The following is a 15,613-nucleotide window of genomic DNA, read 5'->3' on the forward strand; positions in this document are numbered from 1 at the left end:
AAAGGAAGAGAATGCTTGGTAAACCGGGAGGAAAAAACCGCCCAGGGCTGTTGTTTAGAAACCTCCCGACCTCTGTTTCCCTTGCCCCTAGGGTTGGGGGAGCTCCCCAGAGCCGAGGAAGCAGCCCCCCAAAACCACTTCCGGGACTGAAGCGTCCCTCCTCACGCCCCCAGGGAGCAGCGCCTTCTCAGGCCACGATTCCCTGCGACCCAAAAATAACTACACAGGCTTGAGGAAAAGGGCCAAAGCCTGCGGCACAGGGAGGTACTTAGTTACAGACTTATCGCTTACAGCCAGAACGCTCGAAACCTAACCCAGAGCTAGCCTTTTATAGAGAGTCCCTGGAGCCCCGCCCTAGCAACTTGTCCTAGCAACGCCTCGCCCGGGTGCTCCGCGGTCTTATCTGCCTCTGCCAGGCTCTTCCTGTTCCCCTCCCCCAGGCAGCAGGCTCGGCCGTCCCAAGTCACGTGACTATCCCCAGGGGAGGAACGGGATGAGCGGAAGATGTGAGGGGCGGGGCGCTGGAGGGCGAGCTCAACGTCATCAAGATAGGCCGAGATGGTGGTGACGCTTAGCGCTTCTGGGAGTCTTGAGATTCGGCGACTGGGTGAAATGGCGGAGACTGCGGCCCTGGTGTGGCTTCGGGGCCCCAGCTTCGGGTGCAAGGCGGTGTGGTGTACCTTGGCCCCGCGCTCCGTACGCGATTTTATCCACCGACACTGCCAAGATCAGGTGAGGTTTGTGGTTCCTGGAAGGAATGGGAAAGCAGGACAGGGGCAGGATTAGGTGCGGTGAGGGTCTGTCGGGGGCACGTCTGTTCTTTGGGGTTCTCAGTTTTTGAGGCTGAGGGTTAGGGTTTAAAGGTGCTTCAAACTGATGCTGAGGCCTGCCTTTGCTTTTGTTTTGTGGTGGTTTTGTCTCACAGAAGGGAGAAAAACCCCTCCGCTCACGGGCGTTTAGTCCGGCCCTCAGTCTGGACTAACAGAATACACTTTGGTATTCTCTTCATCCGTAAATGAGGCAGTTGGACCAGATGATTTTTAAGGCTCATTTCCTTACGTTCGCTCTGTGCTTATGTGACGTGCATTTTTTGTCCACTGATAACACAACCCTCTTAGCTCCAACCTAGAGAAGTATGTCATATCCAAACCCAGGCCAAAGGATGGTTGGGAAGGAAATGGATTTATCTGGTCACTGGTCGGGGCCAAGCACTCACATAGGTCATGTCGAGGGCATGATTCTTAGGGCCTGTCATGTAGATGTTTTCACTAATCATTATCATGCTCTGATTTGCCCAGGCATATTTTTGAAAACCTGTCATTGACTTCTAAAGTTACATGTGTGGTTTACTTAATTATCAAGTAAGCAAGCTTTTACCAAGTATAAGATATTAAACCTATTCAGTTATTTAAAGAATATGCTGGTCCCAATGAATCTAATTTTAATTTTGACATTTGATCTCCTATTAACACGTTAACACTGCAGTCTAAACCAAATCTTTACTTGGATTGGTTCCATGAAGAAGCAATGTCTGTTTGCAAATAATGTGGTTTTTCAGTTTCCTCATTTTTCTTCCTAGACTTCAGTCCAGTTTAAAAACTGTCAGAAATGTTTTTACCATCTGAATGGGGAAATATTTTCCAAAATAGTTGGATTTTAATATCTCTGAAAATAACTTTTATCTGATGACCAGTTTTCAGACTTACTGACAGTTGATCCAAAGTGAGACCAGAAAAAAATAAGATCTTAATTATGAGGAGTCTTGGAAAAAATAATTTAAAATAAGCAAGAAATATAAACGAATGGATTCATTCATATACTTAAGACACATGGCCGTGACAAATATGAACAAAAACACAAAACTTATAAAAGGGCATTTGATGAGACACTGGAACGAATAAAAATAGCTCAAGTTCATGCTTATGCCTTTTAAAACAACTATTCTGACACATGATAAATTTGGTGTTAGCTCTACCTGATAAAGTAAAAATCAGGCTGGGATAATACACAGATAAAGCTAGCTGCAAAGTTAATAGGAAACAGTGTTTCTCCCAAGGACATGGTACAGTGATGAAATGTCATAATGACTTCCTTGAAAGTCTGCTTCTTTTTTAGTCTTTGTGAAACCTTACCTCAAAAATCATAGATTATAAGAATAAACTGCTGTTGGAAGTTTTATCAGTAAGAAGCATCCCACTCTTACCTTGAGAATCTAAGTCACTTTGATGTAGAGAAGCACTCTTGATTTCCCAGGTGCAGAGCTTCAGATTAGGGGTTTCTGGACACAACATTCCACATTTATCTTAACTTTGTAGTTTCCGAGGAAAGAGGAGCCTGGATCTCCTTCACAGTCTAGACCTGATGTTGACCCTTAATACACACAGCCCTGCTTTATTGTGAGCCTCTCAAAACATTGTTTCATTTAAATTTTACCTAAATTCCATCTGCCCCAAATCCTGTAGTAACTATATCTTTTTATTTGTTGGTGAGACACCTCATGATTCCTCTGGTGTGCAGTCCCTCTCTTGTAGTGAGTCAAGAAATTTGAGTTGTTGAACTATATGTTGTCTCTGGTGGCCTTCGGCTGATTGGCCTAAGACACACGTAATACTTTCTGCTTGAAATGCTTTATAATGGTTAAAAACAGTTAAATTGATTGTAAATTTTCTTTGTTATTTTTTTCTACTAGTGATTATTAACTGACAAGTATCTTAACAAGTAGAAAATGCAATTTTGTTCATCAGTTGTCTCGTTAAATAAGCAGTTCTGTTTGGAAATGAAGTATGATGCATGATGTATAATCTTTCAGCCTTCATGTTAAAGTCTTTTAAAGTTATTTAGGATTTTAGAAATACCATACCCATTGGATATATAAGATATTAAAAGAAGCTAAAGTAGCTTTTAATTTATAAACATTAAACATATAGGAGGTATATTACATGTTTCATTTAATTTTTACAGCTCTTTAAAGTGGACAGCATTTTATAGGCAAGAATAGTCCTTCATGTTAATCACATCATTGCATACAGCCTGAGCTCCTTTGCTCCTGTCTCCTGGTATCATATTTGCCTGGGAAAACTCCAGTCAATTTAAATCCAACTCTCCACCTATTTTACCTGGCATCTGGGCAGTGACTGTGGTAGGGGAACTAATCACGCAAACCAGTCTCACTACAAATTCATAAACACCAAACTTAGTGGTGCTTGACATTTCTACTGTATTTCTCTAACCCAGAGCATGCTTCCACTGGGTTGCAGGACTGCTGAGAATATTGATCTAAGTAGTCCTTGGGCAGCTGGACAGAACCCAGGATCTCAACACATCTTCACATCTTCAGTAGCTTTGCTCATTTTCCCTAGAGTGTCATCCACATATCATTTGTGTATACCATGGTGTGAAAAGGGTTGAGAGGCACTGCTCAGTTCATCACTCTTTCACTCTCCTAGATTACTTTTTCACATCTTCTCTCTTTAAATCTCCAAGACTTCTTCCATCCCAAGGACCATACTTTGTACTCAAGCAGTAAAGAGAGAATTTCTGCATCGTCACACTGGTGCCTCTGGTAGGTACCTGCTGTATATTCAGCCTTCTTGTCTGTTACTGTGGATGAACTGTCATTATTTTACAAATAATTTGCAATTATCTTCTACTTTGTACAGTAACCCCTCCCCCTCACCTACTGAAAGACTTATTTTGACATTAGTTCTTTCTCCCCTGTATTTTCCAGTGTTTACCCTTTTTACAGCATCATTCCTACCAGTGCGCAAACGTGAGCCCACATCCCTTCTAGCTATCACCTTATTTTCTCTGATTTTCTTTATAAAAAAATATTCTTGAACATAAAAGTTTTCTCCTTTAGAACCCACTCTAGTAAGGCTTTTTTGTTGCCATCACTCCAACAGAACAGCTCTTTGTCATACTGGTCAGTATCTTCTGTGTTGCCCTATCCAGTGATCAGTTTGCAGTTTTCATCTTGTTTTGTCTGTCAGTGCCAGTTTGCACAATTGACCATTCCCCGCCGGAGTACACTTTTCTCACTTGTCCAGATATCACTCTCAGTTCTCTTCCACCTCACTGACCTCTCCTTTCCAGTCTTTTACAGCTTCCTCCTCATCACCCTGAACTCTAATCTTGGAGGGGCCCCTCCCTCATCCCAGTGCTTTCATGCATACTCATGGCTTTAACTATCATCAGTATGCCGACAACTTTCAAATGTAACTCCCCAGTGCAGACCTCTTCCCCAAACTCCAGACTTGTATAGCCACCAGTCTACTCGGCATCTCCATCTGGCTGTGCAATGAACACCTCAAAGTAAAATATCTGAGATGAGACAAATTTTCTCTCTCAAACTTCCTTTTCCCTCTTAATGAATGACAACTCCATTTTCCCATTTATCAAACCAGATTTTTGGAATCATCTCTAATTCCTCTATTGATCTCACTCCCTTCACCCAGAGCATTAGCAAATCCTGTTGCCTTTACCTTCAGAGTATCCTCAGAATCTCACATTTCTCATCATCTCTGCCACTACTGCCCTGGTACAAATAGCCTTCATTTCTTACCTGGATTATCACAATAGCTTCTCAATGATCTCTCTGCTTCTATAGTCTTACTTTCAGTTTAACAGCTAGAGTGATACTTTAAGAGCATGACTCAGATCTCACTTTGTTCAAAACTCTACAATAGTTTTATTCAGAGTAACATCCAGAGTCCTTACAATGGTTTTGAAGGCCTTATCACTCCCCTTTTGTGCACTTCATTCTAGCCTCATTGGCTGTGTTGTTCCTTGAATGCTCTTAAGTTCATTCCTGTTGCGTTTGCTCTTGTCTCTGTCTGGAATGCTGTTCCCCCAGATAGTCACATGGCTCATTCTCTCACTTTCTTTAATTCTCCACTCAAATGTCACTTGATCAGAGAGGCTTTCCTTGACTATATATATATTAAATAGATTACCACCACACCCATCCACATATCTTATCCCCTTTACCCTGCATATCACCACTTGACATGACACATAATTTGTTCATTATTTGTCTTCCCCCACTAGAATGTTAGCTTCATGAGGCAGGATCTATATTCACTGTAGTATTCATGGTAGTATTCCAACACTTGAAAAGTACCTGGCAGGGGCTTCCCTGGTGGCGCAGTGGTTGAGAGTCCGCCTGCCGATGCACGGGACGCGGGTTCGTGCCCCGGTCTGGGAAGATCCCGCATGCCACGGAGCGGCTGAGCCGGTGAGCCGTGGCCGCTGAGCCGTGGCCGCTGAGCCTGCGCGTCCGGAGCCTGTGCTCTGCAACGGGAGAGGCCGCAACAGTGAGAGGCCCGCGTAACGCAAAAAAAAAAAAAAAAGAAAAGTACCTGGCAAATAGTAGGTACTTAATATTTGCTGAATGAATGAATGGGTCCCATTGAAATAGCTGTATGATGTGGTTCAGAATGAATGTTCATAGTTTCCACTTCAGGAAGTTGCCGGCAATGCATTTTTCTTTTCTATTCCTATTTAGATCTCTCTTTTCTTCTTGTTGCAGATTTAATTGTCAACCTCCTAAGTTCCATATAACTTTGGAGAATACTCCTCTCTCGTCTCATTTTATGGCATTAGAAACTTGTTTAGAAAGACTTACAGTTTTTATATTTTCTTTTCATCATTTGATCTGAGAATTTTTTTGAAATACATAGAGTGGGTTTGGGGGAGTGTACTTGGGCTTCTGCAGTGATTGGCTGGAACTCAGGGGGATGCTGGCAGAAGAGATGAGGCACCAACTGCCAGCTGGTCCTAAAACTGTTAAAGCTTATATAGGTAGTATATTAAAAATCATACTCTTGTTTCCTCCTCTCCTCTCTTCTTATCCCTATCTACACTTTTCAAGATGTCACTTTTAAATTTTTTTTTTTAATTTATTTATTTATGGCTGTGTTGGCCCCTCATCTCCGTGCGAGGGCCCTCTCCAGCCGCGGCAAGTGGGGGCCACCCCCCATCGCGGTGCGCGGGCCTCCCACCACCGCGGCCTCTCTCGTTGCGGAGCACAGGCCCCAGACGCGCAGGCCCAGCAATTGTGGCTCACGGGGACAGCCGCTCCGCGGCATGCGGGATCCTCCCAGACCAGGGCTCGAACCCGTGTCCCCTGCATTGGCAGGCAGACCCCCAACCACTGCGCCACCAGGGAAGCCCCAAGATGTCACTTTTAAACTTGGGGCCACTCAGTGTTCAACTTGATACTACCTGTTTTAAAAAGTCAGAGGAAATGGGACCTTCAGAGTTACTAGATCTGAGCACTGAATAGTCTTCTACCTTGACCCCTATTTCCTATTAGAGAAGGAGAAAAGGCGGTTTTTTGTTTCTGGGTTTGTTTTTTTTTTTAACATTTATTTATTTATTTGGCTGTGCCTGTCTTAGTTGCGGCACATGGGATCTTCATTGCTGCATGCGGGCTTTTGCAGCATTCGGGATCTTTTTTTTAAGTTGCATCATGCAGTATCTTTAGTTGTGGCATGCGAACTCTTAGTTGTGGCATGTGGGATCTAGTTCCCTAACCAGAGATCGAACTTGGGCCCCCTGCACTGGGAGTGTGGAGTCTTAGCCACTGGACCACCAGGGAAGTCCCGAGAGCAGTTTTAATTTTCACCCAAAAGGCAGAAAGTTCTTCTGTATATCATGATTAAGTATTAGGAAGAAATCGTACCTAGCATACATCATACAAAATGAGTTTTTTCTTTTAGTAGTTTCCATTTTTGCAATTCAACAAATACTAATTGAACACACAGTATCTCCTTATAACTGGAGTAATAAAAAGATAAGCTAGGTCCCTTCCTGCAAGAAACTTGTATTGTCTCATAAACAGCATTGAAAAAACCCCGAACTTTTCTCTAGGATATTCCAGTGGAATGCTACTTTGTGAAATGCAATGGATCACTCGTTAACACCAGTGACACAGTGCAGCATGGAGCTGTTTACAGTTTGGAACCCAGACTTCGTGGTGGAAAAGGAGGTAGGACACGAATGTTGATGGCTTAGTTGTAACACATCTGCGTTCTGTAGCCATATGTATTAAATTAACAAACTCCTTGGTGTCTGTAATGTACCAGCCTCGATTTGCCTTGTGAAATCCTTTGTTTGCTTATCTCATTTTGCATATTTTCTCTTTTATTCTTTTTGAGGTAGATACCGTATGATAAAATTCCCACCTTCTCCAGTTGGATCACTCTTAGGCACCCTAGGCTCTCAAGCTCTAGGGAGGATTAGATGAAGAGAGGTGATTGTTACTCTGTCCAGTTTGCAGACGAGTGTCAAAACAATCAAATCTCCTTGTGCTTTTCTCAAGATTTTTGCCTAGTTATTGTAGTTCCAAGGGAGGTGTAAAGTCACTTTATGAAATACAACCATTTACAGATTGAGGTAGATTAAGGTCCTGGTTGTAGTAACTCATCTTAGAAGAGAAAAAAGAAACTACAAGAGCAAAAACTGAATATGAACCGTTCTTGGTATTTCTCCTGATGCACTAACATATAATCCTTAGGCTTTCTCAGAATCTGTGGTGATTCGGTTTGGTTTTCAAAGAGCTAACATTTCAGATTCTAATCATCCTGCTGTTGGAAATTGTGTCAGTAAGAATGAAGCTTGTCGTATCAGCCAGTGACAGCTTAAAATGGCCTCCTTGCAAAATCTCACCATATAATTTTTAAAATTCTTAATCTTGGAATCTTGGGATTTCTGGCACTAGGTAAAGCCCTCTAAAATAGCCCAGTGGTGCAGGTATTGATACAATATTGCAGAAGTATAAGAGGAAGTGTAAAAAGCATGAGATTGAATCAAGTTTATCAGTACTCTTACCTTTGCTACCTGGGTTAGAATCTTGATGTACATTTCCTTTAAAACTGAAAAGAAAGTAGAGATCACTTGTAGTCTTGTGATATAATACTATTTTCACAAATTTGGCTTTTGTCCATCCTTGAACACTTTTTTAACCTGCTTTCTCCAAACATATTCGCTCAGGTTTTGGGTCTATGCTCCGAGCACTTGGTGCTCAGATTGAGAAGACAACCAATCGAGAAGCTTGCCGGGATCTCAGTGGAAGGAGACTGCGAGATGTCAATCACGAAAAAGCGTAAGATGCCCACCTGTTTTTATTTTTTTTAAGAATCATACTTTTCTATCATTGTACACATGCCATGCATATCAGAAATGTAAACCTGAAATACTTATGCTCTAATTTGTTGTTATCAGATTTACCTTTCCTGTAATTTAATCATTACCTTTGGGCTTTAGTCAAGTCCATAACCGTATGCTAGTAGGAAGCATGGCACACCTTTCTGAGGGAATATCACAGTATGAACAAGAGTGCAGTAATTTGTCTGGGTGGGGTGTTTTATGTATCAAAACACATGTGTATAGTATAGCCATTCAGTTACATCTCGTCTCTCCCATCCCCAGAATGGCTGAATGGGTAAAACAACAAGCCGAGCGAGAAGCTGACAGGGAGCAAAAGCGCCTGGAACGACTGCAGCGGAAGCTTGCAGAACCCAGGCACTGCTTCACCAGCCCCGACTACCAGCAGCAGTGCCATGAGATGGCCGAGCGTCTGGAGGACTCCGTCCTCCGAGGTGAGAATGAGGATTCCTTAGTGCCATCAGCAGGCGTCCCTGGAGCCAGCTGTTCCGCACAGAGGGCAGTTCTTAAGCCTTTTTGGGTTACAGACTTCTGAGAAACTGATGAAGCTGTGGAATTTCTCCCCTCAGTAATGAATACAGTATATCTTACAACCCAGGGAAAAAACCCACACACTCACACAACATTTGACATACTTGACCCCTGAACTTTGTGGGCTCCTGGGCCCCAGGTAAGAATACTTTTTGTGCTTCATGGGAATAAGCTAAGTCTTCAGGAGGTGCCTAGACCCCAACATTTTGCATCCAGTTTTAGGTCCCTTTTTTGAAACACGGTTTTTAATGAGAATGATTTTCATTAACTTCTATGTTTTTAGCATCCAAAGCATTATGCTAGGGCTATCGTGCATTCAATTGAATAAGAAGGAGTCTTTCCATCAAAAGGGTTATGGCATAACAAGGGAAAGACAGTTGTATGCAAATTACAAGCACAAGGGGATGAATCCTTAGGTTTGAGGAGAGATAGGTATGAATCTGTCAGCCTCAAAATTACAAATTGGACATGGTGCTTTAAAAATCCGGTTCAAGGGCTTCCCTGGTGGCACAGTGGTTGAGAGTCCGCCTGCCAATGCAGGGGACGCGGGTTCGTGCCCTGGTCTGGGAAGATCCCACATGCCGCGGAGCGGCTGGGCCCGTGAGCCATGGCCGCTGAGCCTGCGCGTCCGGAGCCTGTGCTCCGCAACGGGAGAGGCCACAACAGTGAGAGGCCCGCGTACCGCAAAAAAAAAAAAAAAAAAAAAAAAAATCCGGTTCAAGAGCCAGAGTGCTTATCTTAAATCTGTGTAAATTTGAGATTAGTCTCATTTTAACTGGATTAACTTTTGGTATGTTAAGAAATTTAAATCTAGAGCTTTAGATTGCAGCTGTTTTTGCAATTCAGATTATTTATAAATTCTTTAATTGAACTTAGTCCTGATAGCAGAAACTGAGTTGTTAAAATGTCTGGTTAGGTATGCAGGCTGCCTCCAGCAAGACGGTATCGGCAGAAATCCGTGAGAGTCGGAAACGGCCTAACAAATCAAAAACAGACAAAGCAGCCAGTGCAGAGAAAAGGAAATGCTTTTGGTAAGTATGTTCATTTTCATTTCAAATAGATCTTTGAGAACTGAAGAAAAAAATTTTTTTTTCTTTCTGTTTATCCCTCTGGAATATCTTGTTCTGAAACTTACCTACTATATTTTTTTCTTATCTACCTGAAATAAATATACTTTTAAGTAAAGTCTGATGGAAGCTCAGAAATTTTCCAGAGTGCTTCAGTTCAGGTTTCAGTGATTCTCACATTGTATACATTAGTAATGGTTTCTGCCGTAAGTGCCATTCATAGAATCTAAAGGATAATTTTTTTCCTTACAGTGGAAAATCACATAAAAATAGCTTTATACTTGAATTACTGTTAGGTGTTGAAAGAGTTAACTTTCAGAAATTCCAGGTGGAAGCCATGGCTTTACTTTCCAGGTTGTTCTGTTTTCTCTGTGGTTTTTCGTAGTCATCACTGAGGTCTTTGGTCACTTTGCCAGACCTCTCTTCACCAGTTTTGCACTTGCAGGTGAAAAGCACAACAATACTTTTTCTTATCCATTCTTCTTACAGTTCTCCCACCCTTCCCAGTTGGTCCTCTGGTTACCAGCTCAGTTCCCTTGGGCCGAGTTCTAGAATATGATAAGTGCAAATGGATCTTGGTTTCATTGTTGGCTTCCCCTTTGGGGATAGAAAGATAATTATTAACTAAACACCATGTAACTCTGTGAGTCCAGCATAGAATTTTTTGTGTTCTTTCTGAAATGTGAATTAAATGTTCCTGAGAGAAAAGATAGTAGTATTTCCTGTGGGTTTCTTTTTTTCAAGCCAGGTTTATTGTGGTATAATTTATATATGGTAAAATTCACCCTTTTTGAACAGTTGTACAAGTTTTTAAAATTTTATAATACACAGTCATGTAACCATCACCAAAATCAAGCTATGGAATATTTTCATCACCCTAAGAAGTTCCCACGTGTCCCTTTGCAGTTAATTTTCTTCCCCCACCTCCATTCCTGGCAACCCCTGATCACTGGTGTGATGTTTGTTCATATGGTTTTGTCTTTTCCAGAATGTCATTATGTCTGCTGCTTTCACTTACAGTAATGCTTTCGAGATCCACAGATGGTATTATATGTATCAGTAGTTTGTTCCTTTCTATTGCCAAGTATTGTTGCCTGGTATGGCTGTACCACAATTTGTTTATCATCCATTCTCTAGCAGTTAGAGGTTTGGGTAGTTTCCAGTTCTGGGCAATTATGAATAAAACAGGATTTTCTTTCCTTTTTTTTGGCCGTGCCATGTGACATGCGGGATCTTAGTTCCTCGACCAAGGATCGAACCTGTGCCCCCTGCAGTGGAAACTTGGGAGTCCTAACCACTGGACCGCCAGGGAATTCCCAGGATTTTCTTTTAACTGTTTATTATTTTATCTAATTTCCAACAGTTAAAATTCATACAGTATTGGGCAAAAAAGTTTTAAGCAAAACCAGTTTGTTTTAAGAGAGTCACAGTTTTTAAAAGGAGATCCTGTTGGATCTTTGGCATGTTGCTTCCAGTCTCACTGAAGTTTTTTTTCCTTTTATACCTCTGGAATATCTTGTTCTGAAACTCACCTACTCTCCATCTCAAGTTAGCTGATACCTTTATTCAGAGTCTGTTTCCTGGACAAACTGCAACTCTTTTTTTTTTTTTTTTTTTTTTTAAGTAGAAGCTGTAAATGGTGTTAAACCTTTTTGTTGCTTCTAATAGGTTGGGCATGGAAGGACTAGAGACTGCAGAAGGATCTGGCTCTGAGAGCTCCGATGATGACAGTGCAGAAGCACCTAGTACTTCAGGAATGAGCTTTCATGTTCCCAGAAATGGCAGTGATGGTGTTGAGATGGCAGCCGAATTTCCTAGTAGCTCTCAGCGGGCAAGAGTATTGAGTGCAGACTCTAGATCACGAGAAAAACTACAGACCCCTGTGACGGACTCTGGGAATGGTATTTCAGAAGACTTGTATGCTGCTGAGCTGGGAGAGGCATCTACCCAGGAGTACATGGAAAGGAAGATGGCTATAGAAACAGAGAAAACCCAGGAGAAAAATGAGGCAGAGAGTAAAGAACCCTTAGAAAAGGAAGCAGCTGGAGTTGGACTGAATAAGGAGCAGGACACCAAAGAAATGACTGATGGGGAAAGAGCTGCCAAGGGAGCACCTGGAGGAGACAGGGAAAACATACCTGTTGCCAAGCTGGAGGAAAGCCAGTCAGGAAACACAGTAAGTAAATTTGGGGGGTTGACGTCTGAAGCCAAATCAGTTTAATCTCTGTAGTAAGTCGTTAAAATGAAAAGATGTGCTTTTTCCCATCAGCTGCTTAGTGGAAAGGCTTGTTTAATAATCAGAAGTACAGATGATGGTGAAGCTTGCCATGTTCCCCCGAAAAATCCTTAGTTTTTTTTTTTTTTTTTAAAGCTCTGGAATTGGTATTATTTTGCCACTAGGTGGTGTCCTTGGTTCCATATTTCATCAATTCTATGTGCACGTTTTTCACGTTTTAATACCTCTGAATTTGGATATATATCACGTTATAGTTTAATTGGTATTGTTATTCTTTCTTAATAACACATGCACTAATAAGGCATATTATGATAGATGGCATTTTTAGCTTTGATAAAATGTGCTTATTTCCTATCTCTAAATTTCTAGTTACTTAGTTTTTCTTTCTCATGTGAGTTACTGTTGAACACAGTTGTCAGTTGGATGTGAAGATCTTTCCTGTAGAAGAGGAGCAGCTCCTTTTTAATTTATCATTAAATCTTAAGCCCCACACTCAACCTTTTAAAAATTTATTTTCATTGTGCATGCTTTTCCTTAACTAGTTATTTGCTGCCTTTAATGGACTTACTTCCAGCAAAAATCTTTAATGTTTACTCTTCAGTCTAATGATTTGCTTTTTAGGATAGATGAAACCTGAACTACTTGGCTTCTTTGGTAAACACAAAGCCTATCATTATTTATTTAACCAGCACCTTCCCTACTGGTGCTGGTTAAATAAGCAAAAATGCACATATTGCCCTTTCTAGGGAAGATAGTGAAATTTTTTATGCTAAGGGCTTTAAATTGACCCTTACACCAACTGGAGTTACAAGCATGTAGCTTTTATGTTTTATGTTACTCATATATGCTAGGAGTTTATCCTAACCAAAGTCTTGGAAAAATGAAGAAAGGAAAATAGAATAAAACCTGATTTGACTTTCAATCTTTGAGCTTTTAACTGTGGAAATTTTGTTCTTGATGTAGTTGTAGCTGTTGTATTCATAATAATCATGTACAACCATGTGTGATTCTCCAAAGACACATAAGTGGTGGTTTAGGATTTGGCCATATATAAAGAAGCCAAGATTCACTCCAGAAATCTAACAAAATGGACTTTTTTTTTTTTTTTTTTAAAGATCACCTAGAATGATAGTTTGTCCCTAGAGCTCTTCAATATTTTTAAAAAACAACTTGCTGTGAGAGAAAATTACTGACCTTTGAATATGTTTTTTTAAAAAAAACCCTAGGTGGTGAATGTTTTCATTCTTTGCAGAGCACCTGTCATTACAAGTATTTAATTTTAAAAAAAGTATTTAATTTTGTCTTAAAAGTCTATAAAGGTACTTGGTGGATAGAACAGTTGCAAGTCTTTTGAACAGCATTTAAATTTGTCAAGTTATATAAGTGAGAACTTTGATAATCACAGTTATTTGATTAAAATAGAAAGCTTAGGATTATGGGGTTAGTAGATTCACAGGCATAGGAATCTCATTAAAATGAGGCTTTAGAGGGTGCTGCTCTTTTCTCTGGTCATAGTATGGGCGTAGGTGAGGTACATTTTGCTGTTTGAATTTTTACTGGAAAAATCAAAAAAAGAAAAGTAATATTAAGAATCTGTTCAGAAATTCTATAACTTGTTACTCTTCTGAATACTTGTTTCTAAGTATATAGATAAAAAAATTAATATTTATTAATTATATGTGTTGACAATGTGTAGAGAATAACATGATTATTACAATTCAGTAGTAAGATATGGCATATTAAATGAAGATTTCTTGAAAAACAGAAGGTCGATGACAATTGAAAAAAGTTTTATTCAGAGGAATGGACCTATTTAAAATTTTTCTTTCTTTTTCTTCTTCTCAGGATATTGGTCAGGAAACTGTAGATTTACTGGCGTTCAGCTCTGTTGCAGAAGTGGAGTTGCTGGGTTTGGAGAAGCTCAAGTGTGAACTCACGGCCCGGGGATTGAAGTGCGGGGGCACTCTCCAGGAGCGGGCAGCGAGGCTCTTCTCTGTCAGAGGACTGGCAAAGGAACAGATAGATCCAGCTTTATTTGCCAAGCCTTCGAAAGGGAAGAGGAAGTGAATTTCATCGGAGCTGATTTCCTGTGTCTTTATAGGCTAGCGCTTACAACCTGTATAACGTTGACTCTTGGGCATTATTCTTGTTGCTATTAAAGGTGACTTTTTAATAACCAAATTCTAACTATCCTCTTTTTCATTATTAGATTTATAGAATTAATTTGTGAAACCCTCTGGGCCTGAAGTTTTTTTTGTGGGAAGGTTTCTTTCAACTTATTTCTTTAATAAATATAGGGCTATTCAGAGTTTGGGTTTCATCTTGGGTCGTTTAGGTAAATTATAATTTCAAAGAATTTATCCGTTTGACCCCAGTTGTCAGATTTGTGGACATAAAGTTATTCATAATAGTCCTTTCTATCCTTTTAACATCTTTTAGGAGCTGTAGTGGTAACTTCTTTTTCATTCTGGTACTGGTAATTTCTGTTTTCTCCTTCTTGATCAGTCTAGCTAGGAGTTTATTGTTTTGTTGGTCTGTTTTCAGAGCCAACTTTTGGCTTTGTTGATTTTTAATTGTTTTTAATTTCATTGATTTCTGCTCTTTATCATTTTGTTTCTTTAGGTTGGGTTTACTTTGCTCTTTTTATCTTCTTAAGGTAAGTCCTAGGTCATTGATTTTAGACTTTTTTTCTAGTATAAATATTTAAAGCTGTAAGTTTTTCTTTAAGCACTGTTTTAGCTGCATCTCAAAAATTTTAATATGTTGTATTTTCATTTTCATTCAGTTCCAAGTATTTTCTAGCTTCCTTGTGAATTCTTTGACCCATGGATTATCTAGAAGTATGTTGTCTAATTAGCAAATGTTAAACTTTCAATTTATTTAAACTTAAAAAAAAGTTCACCCATTTCTCCCACCCTGTACCCCCCTGCCTCTGACAACCACCAATCAGTTCTCTGTATCTATCAGCTTGAGGGTTTTTTTTAATTAAAAAAAATTTTTTTTAATTCCACGTTTAAGAGAGGTCATACAGTATTTGTCTTTATCTGACTTATTTCACTGAGCATAGTGCCCTCAAGTTCCATTCATGTTGTTGCAAATAGCAAGATTTACTTCTTTGTTAAAGCTGAATAATATTCCATCATATATATTTACCACATCTTCATTCATCTATCATCCATCGATGGACACTTAGGTTGTTTTCATATCTTGGCTATTATAAATAATGCTGCAGAGAACATGGGGGTGTGTATAGCTTTTCAAGTTAATGTTTTCATTTTCCTCAGATAAATACCTAGAAGTGAAATTGCTATATTGTATAGTAGTTCTAGTTTTAATTTTTTGAGGAACCTCCATACTATTTTCCATAGTAGCTGCACCAATTCACATGCCCACCAACAGTGCATGAGGGAGGGTTCCCTTCTCTCCACATCCCTGCCAACACTTGTTACTTCTAGTCTTTTTGATAACAGCCATTCTAATAAGTATGAGGTGATACCTCACTCTGGGTTTTTTTGTTTTTTTGTTTTTTTGTTTTTTTTGCGGTACGCGGGCCTCTCACTGCTGTGGCCTCTTCCGTTGCGGAGCACAGGCTCCGGACGCACAGGCTCAGTGG

General features: G+C 40.2%; 1 protein-coding gene across 1 annotated transcript; it reads left to right on the forward strand.

Annotated features, from left to right (window-relative positions):
* The first annotated feature begins 540 nt into the window (after positions 1-540).
* SDE2 (SDE2 telomere maintenance homolog) lies at positions 541-14,181 on the forward strand. The gene is made up of 7 exons (XM_082612071.1): positions 541-732; positions 6,871-6,988; positions 7,993-8,104; positions 8,431-8,600; positions 9,614-9,728; positions 11,433-11,940; positions 13,846-14,181. Exons 1-7 carry the CDS (start codon positions 559-561, stop codon positions 14,065-14,067), a joined length of 1,419 nt encoding a protein of 472 aa, XP_082468197.1. The 5' UTR covers positions 541-558; the 3' UTR covers positions 14,068-14,181.
* The last annotated feature ends 1,432 nt before the right edge of the window (positions 14,182-15,613 follow it).

The sequence above is a fragment of the Mesoplodon mirus genome (genome assembly GCF_964341445.2).
Source record: "Mesoplodon mirus genome assembly, chromosome: 3".
NCBI lineage: Eukaryota > Metazoa > Chordata > Mammalia > Artiodactyla > Ziphiidae > Mesoplodon > Mesoplodon mirus.